The sequence below is a fragment of the Cebidichthys violaceus genome, unplaced genomic scaffold, assembly GCF_023349555.1.
Source record: "Cebidichthys violaceus isolate CVI_PGR_0920_01 unplaced genomic scaffold, fCebVio1.0.p SCAF_6, whole genome shotgun sequence".
Taxonomy (NCBI): domain Eukaryota; kingdom Metazoa; phylum Chordata; class Actinopteri; order Perciformes; family Stichaeidae; genus Cebidichthys; species Cebidichthys violaceus.
In genome coordinates, this window is record NW_027176816.1 from 7,852,174 (window position 1) to 7,873,212 (window position 21,039).

Genomic DNA, 21,039 nt, shown 5'->3' on the forward strand with positions numbered 1-21,039 from the left:
CTTGGGGAGAGCCAAAGTTCAAACCCACCACACATGGAGGGAATGGTATTATGAAAATGGCCTTTACGTCTCTTCCTTGGAACAAATAATAAAATGAAACTGGCAGATTAAATTTGAAGGAAAACCCAGAGAAGTATAATTCACATACACAGTAGGTACAATTACATATGGTCTGATTTAAGCAGAAAGGGGCTCAATTTCATGCATTATTGTAGTGAGCACAGACCGAAAAAGTCCTTTAACTTTTTAATGGGAAACTATGTGGGCTGTTGTCAGGAAACAGCTCATTCAGGAACTATGACCCGCACAATATGAAACTAGTGGGAAAAGAATGAATGGTTTGTTTGTCTTTCTAGATATAGTGTTGCTTTTGGCAAGGTACCCAGTAATTTCCCCTTCCCGTTGATCATTGTGACACAAAACTGTAGGAGTGAGATCTACAGAAGTTATTTAAACTAACCCACAAAGTGAGTTATCCAACACACTTGCTGCTATTCAAACTAAAGACTATGGTGACACTGGAGTCCTGTAAAGATTGCTTGAAATAAGCTAGTTCATCCAATCCCACATACGTTGTCCAACCACGTCCAACTAAAGAGTTTAGAGCCACGAACAGCTTGAAAGCTGGACCAAAAAGCCGGTCATATAGGGGGGAAAGATGAGATACACAATAACATGGGGAAAGCGGTACTATCTTTCACACAGTCTCTCCTCTGAGTTGTTAATGATGTCCACACGGTTAACACACAAAAATTGGCTTCAGAAAGTTAGACAACAATGGTCAGATGCAGCTTCCCAAATCCTGTCATCGCAAAGGTTAAGGGAGAGCAGGTTTAAAGCATTTAAGATGAACATTTATTTTTGTAGCAGATTTATATCTGATGAACTGTAAAAATAGTTCTACCTGACGACTGTAATCTTGGTGAAGAATGATGATGCACCTAGCCTGAAACATCAAACTGAAACTGGATTGACTTCACGGTAAAAAATCCCAGGTTTCAGAGAGGTGAGTCACCATGATGGCTGCAAGTATTAGCAAGTTCATCTTGATGATGCACAACCAGACTACAAATGAGTTTTCCCCTAAAATAAGTAAAATAATTAAATGGAAACAATTACCAGTGATGAGGATTCCCTCAGATATGATCCTGTTATATAGAGAAATTGAGTTGCAAAATCTGTGTTGTCATACTGTTTTTGCTTTACACGATGTCCTCAGTGTTACTTAACATGGAAACACAGGATTCTCCCGGTCGATGTAACGATCTTTGGGGTTTGTGTTATAGTCAGCAGCTTTGTTTCTGAGAAATCACGTTTTACCATTTTTTTCTTGGTGTACTTTGAGTTGACCCTGGATTCATTTGCTAGGTAAACGTGTTAATGCATCGTATTGACAGTCTTTTTGACATTCTGCAACAGAATTGTTTGTATCTCCTCAATCTCACCATCAAATCTTTCTTTAAAGGAGCTCAATAAAAGATCATATCTATTGAGGCAACACGGCTCTCAACATGTCGACGGCGAGCCAGCAGGTCACAGCTAACGGCGCTAACAGCGCTAACGACGTTAACGGTGCAAACAACAGCAACAGAACCATTTGCAGCCTCATCAGAGCCGGGCCGCTAATATCAAATATGTTTTGATATTTAGGAGTTAAATTCTGGAGGATAACTTCAGTACTTTCCGAGCTTCACCATAATGGTCAATGAGAGAGACAAGCCGAAGCGTTTCAAATCAAGTCCTTGAGGCTAGCGTTAAATAGCGTACTACTGCTGACAGATATCAAAACTGACAGAAATCTCACCTTCAGCACTCACTGAAGAATAGACAACACGTGTTGAGCGCTTCTCCCCAACCTTTTCTCATCAGGACTCGTTTAGCCTTCTGCTTTAATTTTTTCTTTCTTCAAAGCATCACTACAGCAAGTTGTAGCGCCATGTCAGTCTCCATTTTGTTTACATCTAATTCCCCATGAGATCACATTAGAGAGATCACGTGAGGTGGTGCGTTGCTCCCTCTGGCACAATAATCTTAATAATATCTTGTAGAGTATGATGCCCCATTATTTTCAAATCTTGTAGTGTGTGCATGTTTGAGATAAGAGAGGAGAACTGTGAAGATTCTCCTTACGTTTCCGATTCAACCCAATTTCAAAATCTGTTAGGATTTTAAAACTCTGAGCCTGCTGTATCTACATTCTATGGAATAAACCTCACTCAGTGCAAATCATGTGAGTGGCAGACATCAAGTCATCACATCAAAATAAAACAGGTCAGGTAAATTGTTTAGAATTCATCTGATGATGTGATAACAGACATTATCTTTCGTTGCCTTTATATCTGTCACTTACCTAGATAATTTACATTTAGATTCACCACATGCAATTCAATTAGTATTCACCATTGATTTAATTACTTGATCTTTTCATGAGCTCTATGGCCCATCACCCTGGGTTTTAAAGAACAATAATACAGTATTTCAAGGAATGGAAGGTGACTACTCTACAGTTGATTTAAACAAGCAGACACCTGTTGTTGCCTTAGGTCTATCCGTTGAAACAATCCGGTTAAACAGGTTGGCATTACCTGACAGTGAGCAGGCTCTGTTTAATTTTATGATTACAGCAGCTCACCACAGACAATGACCTACTTATTGAGCAAATACAAATGATCATGAGTGTTTGACTCCTACGTCTGATTGATAAAACCACTTGACACTATCCATGTTACATGTTTTCTAGCATGAGTAATGAATGTTGCAACCTAAAACCTGTAATTATTAACTTAACTCATAAAAGGTTGACAAGGCAAAGTAAAACAAGGTTAATTTGATTCAGATGGAGGATTAACTTCACAATTAACTTCATATGATGTTGGCTGTATTATCAAATGAATGTACGTTATATTATACATCCCTTGAGAAGAAAAAGTAAATACAAAAAATTATGTTAGGCTCATTTTTAGGTGGTGGATATCTCATTTAGGAACAAACTCCTTACAAAGCAGGAGGTGTATGCAAACAAGAAGCATTTGCATACACCTCTTGCTTTATGAAAATTAGAGCCTTTGAATATACAAACGTCCTGTTTAAACTATTCAACCTTCCCATTCCACTGACAGATGAAAGACAAATATTCCCTACCTGATGAAACCATACGTGATACCTGATACATTTACCATAAAAATCACAGTAATATTTTGTCTATTTTTAAAATCAACAGTTTGACCGCTTTTAAAATTAGTAAAACAAAAGCAACAAGGGAGCCAACCATAATACAAGACTTCATAGATACTTAAGTTTCAAAATGACACTGATGTGTTTAAAGTATGTGGGACAACAATAAATAGACTACTTAAGTGGTCAGGCATTTTTCATGTCTGGGCATGCCAGTGGAAGCTCCCATCTTCCCCTTGATTGACACACACCATCCAGTGTGTTTAGTGGCCACGCAATGCAGCGATGACCCAACGTGAGCTCCATTTGGCTCCTGGAAGGTGTGAAATGGCACACCTCTCTCTGAACCCCCCTGCCCTGTCTTTGTTGTTGGGATTGATTTACCAGACAGAGGCCACTCACAGAAGGTGTGAGTCCCACTGGATATTCACCACACACACACACACACACACACACACACACACACACACACACACACACACACACACACACACACACACACACACACACACACAGCCTGTGACACAGCCCCAAACTCCACCCCTCTTACGCAGACACACTCTCACCGGTCTGGCTACACAGCCCTCACCCTGCCCACTTCTCCCTCACTACAAGTCTAACTGCAGAAGGGAGCACACTGCACTCTTGGATAACACTCATCAATCACAGAAGGAGTACATTTTTTTCTTCAGAGCAGCGTAAAACCCTTCAGAGCACAGCAAGCATGGGGAGCAGCATGTCATGTGTCCCCCAGCACAACTTCAGATACTCCAGCAAGAGCTTCTTACGCAGAAACAGGTAAGACAAAGCCAACCTGTCCAGGTATTCTTACTGTACTACACTTGTCAGTGTGTCATGCCCTCGGCTGCTGTTTGTTATTTTAGACTGTGTTTCAGCTGGAAGGAATTCTTGGTATTTCTCAGGATTTGAGCAATGGGGTTAAACAGAGGTTGGGAATTTTGCGAGGCCAGGGTCAGGATCATATGGTAACACAGAATAGTCCCGGAGTCGTGCCTGAGCGGTGCCCGTCTGGCCAACGGTGTCAATGATCCCGTTACCATTTGCCTCCTCTTTGCATCCTTGTGAAGATAATCTGCCAGCTGTCTCTGAACCTGGTTTCCCTCCAAAATCAGGACGTGACCCCATTCATTATCATGAACATATAAGCAATTATAGTTAATCGCTGACAATATCTGGTTTAAGACACCTGATATATAAGTTAATGGCTAGCAGTAATCTGACCTGAAGACTTTGAACATGAATATATGAGCTGAATGACTTTAATGGGTTATACTTTTTATTTTATTTTATGTAGTTTTCTTTAATCCTACTGGATTACATGCCTGGGCATGTTACAATTAGTACAGCCCACTCTGCTGGACCACCACATCTGATTCTAATTAACCTCTGCTCCAGTCTTTACTCCTGTGCTGCGTGATGATTCAGGGTCTGGTTTTGTCAAATGTGCCATGTAGCTCTTCATTTTCAAATAAAAGTAGAGGCAAGGCCACCCTCTAAAACCCAACGGCTCATGCTTGAACACTGATACACCTTCCAAGTTGGGTCGATGGTTCAGCATGGACAATACGTTCAGTGTTCAAGTTTCCTGGGTACCCTACTAACTCATTGTGTTGGTGAACAGGCCAGGCTCAGGTATTCCCCACAGAGAAAAGGAGTGAATGCCGCAGCGGTGACTTGGAGAATGTTGGGTGTGCAAATCCACTACATGTCCATTATCTACATTCCTCTTTCACTTTGCAACTGTGGACTGCATCAGTGTGCATGGTCTTCAAATGTTTCTCTGTGCATGAGTTCATTGTAAAACATGGATGTAGTGGAACAGCATCAATCACTAAACACTAATCAATGATTGTTGCTGGACATGGACTTCCTGATTAGACAGACCTTGATTCCCACCATGCAAACAAAAGCCTGCGTTGTTGCACCGAGGACACTGACACATGTATGTGTCAGTGTCCTGACACAGGCTGAGATTGTAAACGCAGTCCTACAGCCTTATCATTGCAGTGAGGGAGCTTCCTCATAAAGATGCGACACTAATGGTAACAGATGAGGGTCATGCAAAACAAAGAAGGCCATTGAATGCTGATTTTCCTATGCATATCCTCACTATCAGAAACACTAGACCTGATTGTTTTTAACATTTAAATGGGTGGCACTGATAGAGTGAGGACAAAGGAGGGGGCTCCGCTCAAATCTAAGACATGAGACACAAATTATTATTGTCATTAATCTGCTGTGAAAATTGAGCTCTATCAGTGGTTCAAGATTCAGTGTGTGACTTGATTACTATGGAAAAAAAGGGGAAACAGACCCTGAATTTTGAAATGCAACATAGTAAAAAAAAGACATATCAACTCAAATCTGACAAGAGTAGACAACATTGAAGTCCCATAAACAGGAAATATTCCTTGTTGACACTGAACTGGAAAGTGAACTGAACAGCAAACACAGAATAGATCGTAAACATTGGAGAGTGAGTGGTAACACGTGGTTTTCGTCTGTCTCTGGCAGCAGTCGCCTGTTTCGCAAGAAGAATCCCCAAGAGGGACAGGAGAAGTCTAACAGCATCATCAATATCTTGTGCACTGTCACCCCCAGGAAGGTAAAAACCTCCATCAACTCTTAGCATGACACTCAAACATCTGCATACCAAACAAAACTGCTCTCCTGTAAATGTCAACCAATGTGCAATTTGATATTTATTGTCGTCTCTGACTGATTTCAACAGCAGGTTTATCTGGTTCATTTATGTCATGTCTATACACTAACATTATGACCCGTTGCAGGAAATGTCCCATAAAGATCTGCACACGATAGACAACATAAAATGGGATCCTACGTTCCCTTACGACCTGGCCAATGGCTGGAAGAAGAGCAGCATCAATGTGAAGAACTACGGACGAATGATTCACAGCTCCAAAGTTCGTTTCCGCTTCCTCCACTGCCAGGTGAGTGGAACAAAATCACTTTTCAATGACTATGTTGAAATAGCAGGACAGCAATTATCAAAGAAAACAAAACTAATGCTGCACAATCCTCATTGTGGTTAATGAGGTCTTCAAACAAAGACCAAGCCTATAATGACACATCATGCCAGTCATCTAAGTGAGTGTCCAAACCCCCCCCCAAAAAAAAGAACACAGGGAGAATAACAGGATGTTGCTCTGTGGCCACCAACTACACTGAAACTCGCTGCTGGTATTGACGTGGTGGCTGGCTGTGAATAATCCAATCCGTTTTCCACAAAGCGGACCGCAGCCTGTGTTTGGACATGCTCGCGTCTGTTACGGTTGTGAAACATTTGCGAGAGAAAACCTCAGGGTAGAGAGAGTTCCTCTGATCCCAGAGACTGATAAGAGGACACACTGGCTCCTTGCTGTGGGAATTGCAATTTGGCAGAGCTGTGACACAACAGCTCTGTCAAAAACCACAAAGAAAAGATTGATTGAAGGTATAGCGTCATTACAGCGAAAGAACACATTGTATCATAACAGAAAATACTACCACACAGGAAGGAATCATGTATTACTAATCCATATATGTATCACTAAAGAAAGAGAGGATTGACTATTAATCACATCTTGTGGTCAGTGAAGAATCGTCAGATGATAAAAGAACAAAATGTTTCAACATGAAATAAATAAGACATAAACCTTGGTAGGGATTGAGAGAATAATTAATCTCATATATAAGTACAACATGGGCTTCCAGACATGCGCCTATGTGGTTTAATCTCATCAACACTAAACCATCTGATTTCACAGATTAGTTTGCTAATTCAAACCGTCCGCTGCTGTACTGCTCACACTGTATGTACATTTTTATAACACCGTAAAACAAGGATTGTAGTGTTCTTAGAAGACATTCATTCTCACAGACAGGACTCATTTTTATGAATACTGTATCTGCATTAGAACAAAAATCTTCTATCACGATCTAGGAAATGACATATCTCGATAACGATATGTATCCAGATATAGCATGTTTTCTGGTAATTCAATAAATAAATAGTCTATATGAAATAATGGTATCTTTTCTTGTCAATTCAGATTTTAGATCAGAAAATTTAGTTAGTATGTACTTGTTATTATCAATTTAGATGATCCAATTGTGTATCACCATATATCAATATATGATTTAATTACCATGTGATTCCATTGAAAGACGATGAATTATCATTTTGAATTATTACCTAATCTGCAACTCTTTCACTTTTAACTTTACTTATTATCTCTACAGGATATACATGATTGCTATCTGGACCTCTTCCAGACACACCTTCATTTTGTCTCCAACAACACAACTGGACTGACATACCAGGTGAGTTGTTTTTTTTAAAACTTTAATATACTCTAATATTATCACAATCCTTCCTTTCAAATCAAGGTTCCTAAGTATCAGCTAGTTTCTCTTGGTTGTTTTTTTTATAGTTTTATTATTCCTGTAGGGCAGAGTTTTATGTTATGTCATCATACCTTTTGACATGCGTACCCTGTCAACCAGCGTTGTGTTGGTAAACATGACGATGCTGCTTCACCTGTCTCATAAAGCATGAGCAGCCATTAATCACGGTTTTACTGTGTCTGTTGAGAGCTCAACTCCATGTCAAAAAGAGACAGCTCAGCAGCTGTATACAGTATTAGTCAAAATATAGATGACGGCAGATGTCAGGCAGACATGAATACATCATCGACTTTCATGGCTGACCTCAGCGTCAAGGTGATTAATTGCTTTGTTAAAATTAAGAAATGAACAGTTGGCTAAAATAGAGCAAGGGAGATGTTGTCGAGACTACTTTTGGTATAACAATGAGATTCTTTTTTTTTTTACTATGAATCATGATAGAGCTTTTTGTTGTTTTATGTGCAGGGAACTCTTCCGTTGAAAGAAATCACCATCTGCAACCTACAACAGAACTGCAATCACAGCCAACCCCAGGAATTCGCCTTTCAAATAAACGGTAAGTTCGACTTCACAAGAGAGGATACAAGTGGCTGTTGGCATAGAGCCCTGGAATGTTGTAATCATCAGTTTTGGGTTTTATTGGTTGTGTTGAATTTAGCTAATCAATCAATCAGACTGAAAACCTAATCCAGAAGTGGCTGACTTCAAAATTAACTGACAGAAAATTAACCAGAGCTGAAGCGAGAGTCCTGGTCTTTTTGCTCACATTTATTTCACTTGAATGTTTATATTGTGTCACTATTTTTTTTATCCCTGCTGGTGTTCTGCTATGTTTGTCCCTCTCATAATTTATGGATCAAAGTAAAAATTCTCTCCATTTATAAAACCAGCAAGAAACCACACGCTATTTTCAAACTGCAGCATTTCCTATGTTATCACATTCCAGTGATTCAAAAGGTGCCGTGACCCTCTTCCCCTCCACTCAACCCCAAGACTAACTAGAGCCGGGCCCCTTCACCCCTGGTCAGGGGGCAAACCGGCCTTAAAGACCCCGCTTGTTAGACAACAGGTGCACTTCAGTCAGCCCAGCTGTTGGGCAGAAAAGCCTAGCTACCGCTCTTAGCCTTGTCACCGCATTTACTCTATGGCACATTCGAAAAACTGCTCAGGTTAATGTCCAGTGGAAATGCCACTTGAACAAAATGAATCTGAAACTTGACTTCTTTTCATTAAGGAGAAATAAGCTGCTGTAGTGACAAGAGGGCTTTGGTCCTTGCCTGGGAAACAATAAATCAGTGAAGTCAGGGATTAACGTATTATGAATTACTCTGTGAAAAAATTAAAAGTCAATCCCAGTCATCTAGCGTGTAAGGTTTCTGTGTTTATGTTTCTTTATTCGTTATTATCCAACTGAAATCTGAACTCAGCTCTGCTGTCATAATATTGACACCCTTTGGTGTTGCTTGCTCAAATTTAACTTTGCAATTTCCCGGATCAAGCCTGTTATTTTGTGGTATTGCATTGCAGTTGTTTTCATTGTTCCGTGTGAACCTTTATTTACTTTATGGGAGGCGTCACTGACAGTAAACGTACAGAGGAAGCATGACGAATTTGTGAGTCAAGTTAAAGATCTCATAGAGACATTTCCTCCTGCGTCCTCCTTTCGCTCAGCTGAGAATATGATTCGGCTTACACGTATAGTGGTGTTGGGGAGTTTTAGAGAGTGACGAAGCAAGCACAGCATGAGAGGGTCTGTTAAAAATTCCCGGAAGCCTTCAAATGTTTTGCATTAAGTTTGAGTTAACGCGGCTGTGAAAGTTAGATAATGATAGTTAATTACTGTTAACAATAGTGAATAACCTCTGTAAACTGAAAGTTTGAATGAGAAAGTTTCTCATTTTGTACTTCCTGTCCCAAGACTTTTTGCTTCATTTGAAATGGGGAAAAACATAACTTTCCAAGGGAGTGCTATACGGTCAAGATCTAAATTAAGAGCTGGGATGAATAGAGGGTCAACAGATGAGTCCAGAGTGGCTGCTTATTAACGAGCAGTCAGCAGCCTACAGTTCCTGACAATTACAGCGCACAGCCATGGGGCTATCTCTGCTGTTTATCTCTGGTATGTGTGGGACGGTCAGATAGAGAAGGATTCCAGCTCTTTTCATCTCAGGACCTGTTTATTCCTCCTGGGTAAGCAGTTTCGTCGGAGGAAGAGTCTGCTGTGATTTTTAAAAGCCAAACGAAGCAGGTCAAGGGAGATCCTCCACAAGAGGCCTTTCATGTGGTTTACAGTCTTGAAGATGTGTAACCATTTATTGTTGGAATGCTGATTCAGCATTCCAAGTATTGTTCTTCGAATCTTTATTCAACTATTTCTTCCGTACGTATTTTGGCACTTAATAACTTCCACATTTCTTAAGCTACAGAAACCATTCAACTATATAAATGTTCAGCTTTTTCAGGAGAGGGGTGCTATTTCTCATAATTTTTCTAATCTTTCAACTTTTTGAATTATTAAGCTTTTTGCAACTTATTTTTTGAATGGGATGTCTATGGAGAATATTTTTAAATCCTCTTAAACTTGTTCAACTTTCAGATCCTTCTACTTCCTCATACTTTCAGCTACAGACACCATTTGAACTTTCAAATGTTGAGAAAACCCTGACCAATGATTGTATGTTATAATCATTTTGATATTTTTTACACTTTTTGAATAGTAGCATTTTTGCTTTTATGTGTTTTTCAGTCCTTTTCTGCTTTTATAATGGGTGTGTATTGCGCAGCTTAGAGTGCGTGATGTCATCGCTAGAGTGAAGAGAAGCCTGAGATTCCTGTGAAAAAAATATTTGTCTTTTGCGACTGACTCCTCAATTTTCACTCTACATGCATAATTTTTGGATGGAAACGTAGCTAATCTTGTCCTTGTCGTAGACATATGACTTTGGAATCCCACAGGTTTACACATTTGGCTCAAGAGCCTTTACTTGAGAGGAAAACCAACTTTCTCCTCCATAGACCCCAATGTTAAAATGTACTTCAAAAAAGCCTTGCACAGACAACCGTACCCCATTTCTAAATTGCCATTGAAGCCACTTTTTTTTACACTACAGATCCAATATTCGCATGATCTGTTCTTCAAGTCATCCTTGCACTTCAGTCTTAATATCGGAGCAATAGGGGCTATGGTTATGGGGGTTTTGTGGTTTTGTTTGACAGGTGTTTTCCAGTTTTTTTCTCATGAAAAGGCGGCAGGCTCACAGGTGTTCGTGCTTGAGCTAATTACTGATGTTTATAAACACACAGACTCACAGACTCTCCAACTGCTGCGTCGTCACCATGGGAACCAATGACACACACACACACACACACACACACACACACACACACACACACTTTCTCTGTCTGTCTGTCTCTCTCTACACACTCAGTACATATAACTGTCTGTCTGCCTGTCTCACTAACTCACTCCATATAACTGTCTGTCTGCCTGTCTCTCTCTCCCACACAGTCAGTCCATCTGACTGTCTGTCTGCCTGTTTCTCTCTCCCACACAGTCAGTCCATCTGACTGTCTGTCTGCCTGTCTCTCTCTCCCACTCAGTACATATACCTGTCTGTCTGCTCTTCTCACACAATCCAGATGACTGTCTGTCCACCTGTCTCACTCACTCACTCAGTACATATAACTGTCTGTCTGCCTGTCTCACTCACTCACTCAGTTCATATAACTGTCTGTTTACCTGTCTCACTCACTCACTCAGTTTATATAACTGTCTGTCTGCCTCTCTCTCCTAATCACTCAGTCAATGTAACTGTCTGTCTGCCTGTCTCTCTCTCCCACTCACTCAGTACATGTAACTGTCTGTCTGCTCTTCTCACTCAATCCAGATGACAGTCTGTCCACCTGTCTCACTCACTCACTCAGTACATATAACTGTCTGCCTGTCTCAATCACTCAGTTCATAAAACTGTCTGTCTGCCTGTCTCTCTCTCCCACACACTCAGTCCATCTGACTGTCTGTCTGCCTGTCTCTCTCTCCCACTCACTCAGTACATATAACTGTCTGTCTGCTCTTCTCACTCAATCCAGATGACTGTCTGTCAACCTGTCTCACTCACTCACTCACTCAGTACATATAACTGTCTGTCTGCCTGTCTCACTCACTCACTCACTCACTCCATATAACTGTCTGTCTGCCTGTCTCACTCACTCACTCACTCACTCACTCCATATAACTGTCTGTTTGCCTGTCTCACTCACTCACTCAGTTAATATAACTGTCTGTCTGCCTGTCTCTCTCTCCCACACAGTCAGTCCATCTGACTGTCTGTCTGCCTGTCTCTCTCTCCAAATCACTCAGTCCATCTAGCAGTCTGTCTGCCTGTCTCTCTCTCCCACACACACAGTCCATCTAACTATCTGCCTGTCTCTCTCTCCCACACACTTAGTCCATCTGACTGTCTGTGTGCCTGTCTCTCTCTCCCACTCACTCAGTACATATAACTGTCTGTCTGCTCTTTTCACTCAATCCAGATGACTGTCTGTCCACCTGTCTCACTCACTCACTCAGTACATATAACTGTCTGTCTGCCTGTCTCACTCACTCACTTACTCACTCAGTTCATATAACTGTCTGTTTGCCTGTCTCACTCTCTCCCACACTCAGTCCATCTGACTGTCTGTCATTTCTCTCTCCCACACACTCAGTCCATCTAACTGTCTGTCTGTCTGTCTGTCTGTCTCTCTCTCTCACTCACTCAGTACATATAACTGTCTGTATGCCTTTCTCACTCTCTCACACTCATTCATTCAGTCTCTCTATCTCTGTCTTCCTGTCATTCTGTGTTTCTCTCTCTGTCTTTCTTTCTGTCTCTCCCTCTCTCCCTCTGGCTCTCTCTCTGCTACCACTACTGCTGCTATTCATGCTACTACCAGTACCAATACTACTACAGCTATTAGTACGATTGCTACTAGTACTAAAACTACTGCTATCACTTCAAATACTGCCATTACTATTACTACTTCTTCTACTACTACTACTGCTATATTAAATACTACGACCACTACTACAGCTATTACTACGACTACTGATACTACTATTTATACTGCTTCTTCTAATTACTAATACTTCTACTACTAATAATACTTCTACTACAACTACAACTTCTACTACTACAAATATCACTACTGCTGACATTTTTTAAGCCACAGAAGCTGTTCGAATATCAAAATATTCAGCTTTTTCAGGAGAGGGGTGATATTTTTCGTATTTGTAATCTTTAAACTTTTTGAATTATTAAGCTTTTTGCAATTTGTTTTGAATATCTATGGAGAAAATCTTCAAATCCTGTTAAACTTCTTCAACTTTCAAAGCCTTCTTTCTCATACTTTCAGCTACAGACACCATAGTTAGACGTTTCAACTAGAAGGGTTTTCAGCAGTGCAGTTTAAATGCTTTCGAGCTTCAACATTTTTCAGACCGGTAGTCTCTCATTTCTGTATTTTCAGCAATTTTTTTGCAATTCATTTCAGCTTTCAGCTTTCAGCATTCCAACGCATTTTCAGCAGGAAATGCATTTTCTAGTTGTACTTGTTGCACAGCGTGCTCTAAACAGCCAGATTGTGAACACCATTAATGATTCACCACCACGGCAGAAAGGCTCAGACAGAGAAGCCTTGGTGGCACTTTCCCTTTTTGAACTTGTCACCTTTGCACCCTGCAGGTGTCAGCCTTAACCCCATCATCGTGTACTGTTCCAACCAAGAGGAAATGGACCTGTGGTTTGGCCTGCTCAAAGAAAACATTGAAGCCAATGGGGGCACTCCAATTGTACACGAAAACTACACCAGAGTGAAAGTAAGTAACAACTTTTTTTGAAGCCCCCTTGCTCCAAACAGGCTCCAAGTTGCATACAAACTGTCTCCTGTGCTGCAAAAACATATAACATCAATTTCCAAAAATTCAAACAAGCACTTGAGTGCGGCCATCTTTTAATCGACCAGGGGTGGATTAGCCAGGAAAATGCTTTGGTTTCAACCACTTCTGATAAAAACAGAGTGTGTGTGAGTCAAGTAGGTCACTGCTGGCTCTCCCTGAGGCCTGGATACTAGGGAGCGGCATTGACCGTATCACAGCCCACATCAAACCAACCCTCACATCTGTAGAAGGCTACAGTGCTGACTCCACACCCACAGGTGGGGTAACGGCTGATGAAACACATGACCCTAGATGTGTCATGACAGAAGAAAACAACTGAACTGATGATGCATTTATAAGCCTCAGCTTAGACACCTCAGGAGACAAAGAACTGTCATTCTTAGAAAAAAAATTAAAATTAACATGTTTAAATTAGCTGAAGGGCAAAACTCTGTTCATATGTTTCTTGTTGACGATTCTCCCTTGTGTACCTATTGCAGCTAAAGCAGGACGAGTCCCCCGAGGGGAGGGAGGAGCTGAGGAACTCTGTAAACAGAGAGCCTATCTACGAGTGGGAGGGCTCTCAGAGGGACAGCCTGGGCACTATCACCTATGTCACTAAAGTCAGACTGCAGCACCTGCCCTGTCAGGTAAGACACTCGCACCGGTCAGACGTAGTAAAACACAGTATCTCTGCTGTTGCCTATTTATGGAAATATACAGTAGAGCAGACTGTAACTCATCACACATACATGTTTTCCAACTATGGGAATTTTTCACATGATGAATAAAAGCATCAGCATTGGCTCTAAGTCCAAGTGACTCACATAGTTTTAAAATTGTGCAACACACACATTACCTCAACACAATGAAAGGAGACAGTGGAAAGGGTGGAGTCCGTATTTAAGTAAATGGTACCTCTCTTGCCAATTTAACACTTTTATTTATATTTTCCTGTCATGGTGTAAGACAGCGTCAGACACCTGCAAACAACTGTTTAAAAACATGACTGCCTGCTAACCTAATCACAGATAGATAATGCTGATACAGCTCCACATAACTGTCAATAAAAACAGTGGTCATGACACGGCTTGCGTGGATATCCGTAGTTAATTCACTGTGGGAAATTGCGGCAACCCGATTGAAGTGTGTGAGATTTAGGGCCTGGGTGTGTGAGAGGCATTTGCCCGGCTCACGCAGTGACTCGACTCACCTCACAGCTGGAATGTCAGCTGTCTGTCCAGACACACCCTCCGCGAGGGAGAAGAAACATAAACTGCCGCACCTTTAAATGCCCCCCAAACTGGTTTGACTAACTGTGCCTCTCAACTGAGTATTAAAGGATGATTCTGGTGTTTTTTTAACACCGGGTCTCACAGTGGTCTCTTGTATTATTCATAGTCTTATCTTCACACAGTCAGAATAACTGGAATTACCAGGGCTTGTTTTCTTTCCTTCAGAAGAAAGCATTTGGTGCCGTTCTTTCTTGTAAAACATTCCAGAGATGAGATAGATGAATCACTTTGATTGGCTGTAAGTTTTTCTTTTACTTTATCGTGCCAGACTTGGGAATTTCACATAAATGAGAAATTTTGTTCTCGAATGACTGCTATCATAAAGCTTAATTTAATGATGAAAAAACTACACAGGGAAAACATAAACACATCATAGGAAATGGTTAACTGGAATCCCAAATAAATAACAATAGTATTATGGATAAGAATAACATTGTTCCATTATTGTAAGCTTATTAGCAGGTGTAATCTTGTGTCCACAGGAACAGAGTGACAGACTGCTGGTGTTGTACCCATCGACGCTGATCATCCTATCAGAGGAGAATAATGGGCTCTTCTATAAGGTACCACTGACCTTTCACTCTTAAAATTAATCATATCCTGAGCTGTTTGCAGACAGCATGTCTGCATCAAAAACTTGTGTTAAAAAGTCATTATGATTACAGGGGAAGCTTCCACTTAACATGATTACTGTGACCACGCCCTGCCAAGACGTCAAGCCCAACACCTTTATGATCGAAGGTAAATACAGTGAATCAGTGAGCTGCTCTTCTGCCGTCTCTTTCGCACACTTGCATTTCAAAAGACACATTGAAGGGATTTAAATGAGTGTACATTCTTATGCATGTTTTTACATACTATGTGGCCTTCTCCATGAATACGCTTGCGTCACAGAATGTAACCCTCCATGAATGAAATGGTTTTATCCCCAGTGAATGACAATCTGACTGTAGCACATTCCAGTGACCGAACGGACCGAATGACAGGCTTTGTCCCTCCCCCCTCCTCTCTTTCTTACCAGGGAAGCTGATCAACCCCATAGTGGTGTCGTGTCTGGATAGGGCCGAGTTCTGCAACTGGATCCAGCATTTCAAAAGTGCTGACGTGCCTGTTCTCAGCCCCCCGCCCCCAGTGTATGACATCATCTACACCCCGACGCACAGAGAGGTGAGGCCCGCCCTCTTTTCTTTCAACAATCACAGGACTCAAGTATGAGGACAAGTGATAAAGACAAGCAACGTGGCCCTGCCTCTTTTGTAAATTGACATTCAACACATGACTTATGATTTACAACTTCTACAATCACTACTGCTACTAAGCCAACAGTCCAATAGTTCTTAGTCAAATATTTTAACTTGTAGTATTTTTTCATAATAGGCTCCACAGTTTGACAGGTGGAGTGGAAACAGCCATGGACGCACTGAGTCTCTTAAGTTCAGCCATTCCTCGAGTGGATGTGGGACCCACAACCTTCAGTTACCCATTCCTGAAGACAACCCTCTCTCCCCGGGATACACCGAACCCCTCTGTGTAAGTCACCTGTGTGCTACTTCTCAAGTTCAAGTGTTCTTGAACTAATAAACTGAAGCAAACATGCCAACAAGACAATATTTGCACAGATAGAAATGTGGTAGGGGTTAGTTGTACAGTGCTAAAGAAAACCGTGTGTTTGTTTTGGTGGAGAAGAGCAGCAATACCTTTCTTTTACAAAGTTAATCATTAAGCAAAGTCTGGAGACCCAACCGCTCCTGTTACAAAGGTTTAGGTGATGATCCTCAGAACTTCCAGTTAAAACAATCAAAACAAAGTCAGTAATTTCCCCAAAAAAACATAAAATCAACTTTTTCAATGTCGGGAAATAAGAGGCTCTTACGGCACATGTTAATTAAGCAGTGAAAAGTTTGCTTGTAAACTTCAGTCTCTTTAAGAAGTACTGACGCACTCGGGATTATCAGGACTTTTGACCAAACTCCCACAGGAGAGGGGCTATGTAGGCCGACTGCCCATCCAATTAGCTGAAAGTGGAGAAGGCTCGATGCCCAGAAGACATGTTGTTCAGCTCCTGACTTGAATCACCACCCTCCCAATTAAACTGATGGATACCTTTTTCTCTCACACTCAGACGACTGTGTTCACTAAAAACACACAAGATGATACAGAAAACTAATGCTGTAGAGAGGAGAAACAGTTCATAATACCTGATGCAATCTGTGATTAAAAGCCACAACTCTCAGCTGACTTTTGCCCTGTGTTTGTTTTTTGTCTCTACAGTACAGCTCCAGTCGTCCCTCCTCGACTGAGACTGCCCACCTGGGCAGCCGGACCAACAGTGTGTCTTCACACACAAGGCCAGAGCGAGACCTACGACCTTTGTCACTGCGCTACTCCTCCCCCCAGCGCAACTCCTACCTCCAGCCGGCTGAGAGCTCAGTGCGGTCTCAGGTCTACAGCACACCCTACTCTGCCCTGCACCATGCCAGCCCACAGCGGCTGGAGAAAGCACCGCTTGTCAAGGTAATTCAGTCTGGCGTCTCACTTGATAACCGAATATTCCCCTTGAGACTGTTGACTTATTTTACATGTCATGTGAGCAGTAACTAAAATAGACATACCAAGCAGTCGGCTGAGAGGGTTCATACGTATGGTGTTAACAAATGGGGTAATAGTTGCATTTGTGCAGCCATGAGGTTGAAAGATCATCTCTTCTTGATGGGGCTATGATGAAAGCTCTATTATCATTCATAAACGAAAGCTATGCCTCCAATCAGAAAACATTTACTATACTTATCCCTATCATCACTATGGCAGTTAGGAGTTCAGTTTTTATACAAAACACTGACTGCTGAAAGCAGATTTTTGAGACAACAGATTGCTGTCACACCAGCACTGCTGCAGATCAGGACTGGCATTGGTCCAACACCTGTATTTCGTAATCTGATCCTACAGTGTGGCTTATGCGATTGCCTTCTGTGAAGAGAGAGAGAAATACTGACAGAGACAAAGAGACAGAGGGAAAATTGATTTCCCTCTCATTGTTCAGTGTTTAAAACTAACTGCTTGAATTTTTTATGATCAGTCCAACAGCTGGAGCACCCCTCAGACATCCCTGAACTACTCCCTGAACGCTCCACAGCGTCACTCGGACATGTGCGCCCCCCGACAGCCCTTGTCGCCCCTGTACGATGAGCCCTGCAGCCCCGAAATCTACTCCCTGAATGACGCCAGGCCAGTGGTAAGTGGGTCAACGATACTGGATCCATAGGTTCAATTTACACCTGCGCAGCCTGTCCGATATCAGACAGCACCCACACACATGTTCAGTGACAAAATAAGAAAGATTAGTTAATGCAGAGATTACTGTAAATGTGGGGGGCTCATTCACATGCATGTAAGATTGAACTATTACTAAATCTAAATCCATAAATGACTTGTTTCACTAATCTTGGTTGAATCACCTCTAACCACCAGTCATTTCAGTTTTACCCTTTTTTTATTTATTTGACTACGAGGTGAAATTATCCTCCATATTAATCATCTTAACTCCCGATGTACATGACTATAGCTTCCCTTCTCTGACGCATCTCCCTCTGTTTTTTAGCAGCGAAGCTGGCAAGAGCCAATTCAACACCACCACCACCAGCAGCAGGGTGCCCAGCCCCTACCCTCCTACTTCCAGCTCCGCACCCCTCCCATGGGGAGGCACTGCAGGAGAAGCCTGATCCTGACCAACTCCCAGGGACAGGCCCTGGGCCTGGAGATGGAGACTGCTCAAAGCCAAGCCGAGCAGAGGGCCGAGGCCGTGTCGAGGCTAAAGCTGCTGCCTGCGCCCGTCCAAGTGCAAGAGCAGGTGAGAAACACAGAGATACTCCTCTCCCAGGACACTCTGGTTTCTGGAATGCTGTGGTACAAAGTGCTACGGTTATGCACTGTATGGTAGCGGAGCTTGTGTATATACTTGTTCTGCAGGTGATATTTGAACAGATGCCACAGATGAAACAGATATTTTTGGGAACGTAAGAATGTTTGTTATAGCTGATCACGGGAAGTAACTTTGGTTTGTTTTCACATCTTTTCATAGATCCTCCTCCCGTTGAACTCTGTGAGGAACACCCCTCAAATGCCTTATGGTTACTCACCAGGTAAGAACTGAAGGCATGCAGTCAGAAACCTGTCAAACATTCCTGTTTATAAATAGTGTGCCTGTGTGCAGAGCAAATATATAATATATATAACATAAATGATTATATGTTTCTAATCCTAATAAAAAAATAATTCAGAAAAAAAGGCACTGCTTATTTTTTTGCCATGGCTAAATTAAAATTAGATTTTATATTGAGAAACAATGGCTGCTGTTTTAAATTGTAGCTATAACACTATGGCATCATATTTCATAGTTATGGAGGTCTTCACTAGCAGCCGCCTTCTTAAATGCCACCAAGGACACAGGACATTGCTCACACTCCATTACACCTTAAATTAAACACCGCATGCACTTTGGATTGATTGAACTCTTGGGTCTGTCAGCAGCTAGACAGAAGGCTAAAGGCTACAGAATTGAAAGTGCAGGAAATGCATAAATGTGCCAGTGAAATGGAGCTTAGTGTAGCTCCAAATGCCACTTGTGCAGATGTCCCATGTGGGGGAAAGCCCAGTGTAAGAGAACACTGTTTCGCAGACAAGGTTTACTCCTGCCCTGTGATTGACAGCACACAACTGTGCAGGGTTACACTCGTATCTACGGGCTCTTTTATCACAAATGAAAACACCTCTAGAATTAACCTGTCAGTTGCACTTCACTTTGATTCACACTTTACTTCTAACATGTGCAATGACCGCATTATTTCATCTCTCATTAGAAAGAAGACATGAATAACAAATGAAGGTGGTGTAGTAGTGGCATGTCACATTACTGGTTTTACAGTAAGATTATATGTTGGTACGAGGCCAATCCCACCATATGTATGTCGGAACTGTGTCCAAGTTTATTCAGTCAGGGCGAGGTTTGTCTTTCATTGTTTGAAACTAAAAGCCTGGGAATCTTCTCTTGCTCTTACAGATCACAACTCGTACCTTGAACACACAGAACCAGATGACCAGGAAATGGACTATGACAACATTTGGGGGTATGACTGTGATACTGGAATGATTCCGCCAACGTCTGGAATTTCGCCACACTGGACTGGATTAGACTCTGGGGCCAGAGGCCTTGGTGCCATGGCAACCCAGCAGAGATGGTCATAAAACAAAACAATAGCCCGGCACTCGTCTGGACGTGTGCAAACAACAGATCTCTATCAGAGAGATAATAAAAAAGCCAACTAGCACAGCCCGTGTTGCTCCTGCTGTATACAGTATGAACCAACTAATCACATGAACTGCATTGTTAGATGTTGAGTAGCCAAGCAGAGGAACAATGAGTGCAGGAATGAAGAGGAACGGGCTGAAAACAAAACACTATGAAAGTAATTATAAACAGACTTGTTCTGTTTAATATGTAGCATTCAACAGAGAGGACAGCAGAGTCCACTGTGTAGCTGTAACATTATTTTTTATTTATGTATTATGGAATTGCACTAAAGGTTTCATATGTAGTGCAAAAGCAGTATTTTGTAAAATGCTGTCCAGTTTACTTATTCTTTTTTCTTTTGTTTGTATTTAAAGCTATAAACGACATTCCATCAGGGCTTTATATAGTAACGGATGTATATTTTTGTAAATGTTGTAGATTTATTATTTTATAATGCTGCATTAGCAAAGCAATTAGATGTGGCTTCAATCGACTTCCTTAAAGGTGCTAATATGACTATTACTACTGCAGTACTGTACTGATACCTGTGTGGCTTCCTTTTTTAATTTTTGTTTGAGGTGTTTATTTATATTTGGAAATAAAACTGGAAAACTTGTCAACAACTTTTTCTCTGTTTTGTTTTATTCTAATGATTCACTTAAAGTGGCTATATCAATAATGTCACTTTATCAAATCACTCATAGTGATGAACCTACAGATTTAATACCTGAATGTGAAGCTCTGCAGCAGCAGAGCAAACTCTACATGTCCTGTACACTACCTGCTCAGCACCAGATAACAAGCAGGCACAGTTTGCCACCAGCTGGTAAACATAGTGGAGAATTTAGCAGCTTAAGAGCCAGATATAGTATTTTATTTCATTTGACTTATTCGGGAGATTGTAGAGACCAAAAACAGAATAAAGTGTAGTGTAGCTG

General features: G+C 41.4%; 1 protein-coding gene across 1 annotated transcript; it reads left to right on the forward strand.

Annotated features, from left to right (window-relative positions):
• The first annotated feature begins 3,802 nt into the window (after nucleotides 1-3,802).
• On the forward strand, nucleotides 3,803-20,718 carry plekhn1 (pleckstrin homology domain containing, family N member 1). Its single transcript, XM_068733716.1, has 16 exons — nucleotides 3,803-3,972; nucleotides 5,710-5,800; nucleotides 5,985-6,146; nucleotides 7,438-7,518; nucleotides 8,068-8,158; nucleotides 13,326-13,459; nucleotides 14,020-14,169; nucleotides 15,297-15,377; nucleotides 15,480-15,555; nucleotides 15,836-15,981; nucleotides 16,192-16,344; nucleotides 17,086-17,328; nucleotides 17,891-18,046; nucleotides 18,413-18,661; nucleotides 18,893-18,953; nucleotides 19,871-20,718. Exons 1-16 carry the CDS (start codon nucleotides 3,899-3,901, stop codon nucleotides 20,053-20,055), a joined length of 2,133 nt encoding a protein of 710 aa, XP_068589817.1. The 5' UTR covers nucleotides 3,803-3,898; the 3' UTR covers nucleotides 20,056-20,718.
• Nucleotides 20,719-21,039: the final 321 nt, after the last annotated feature.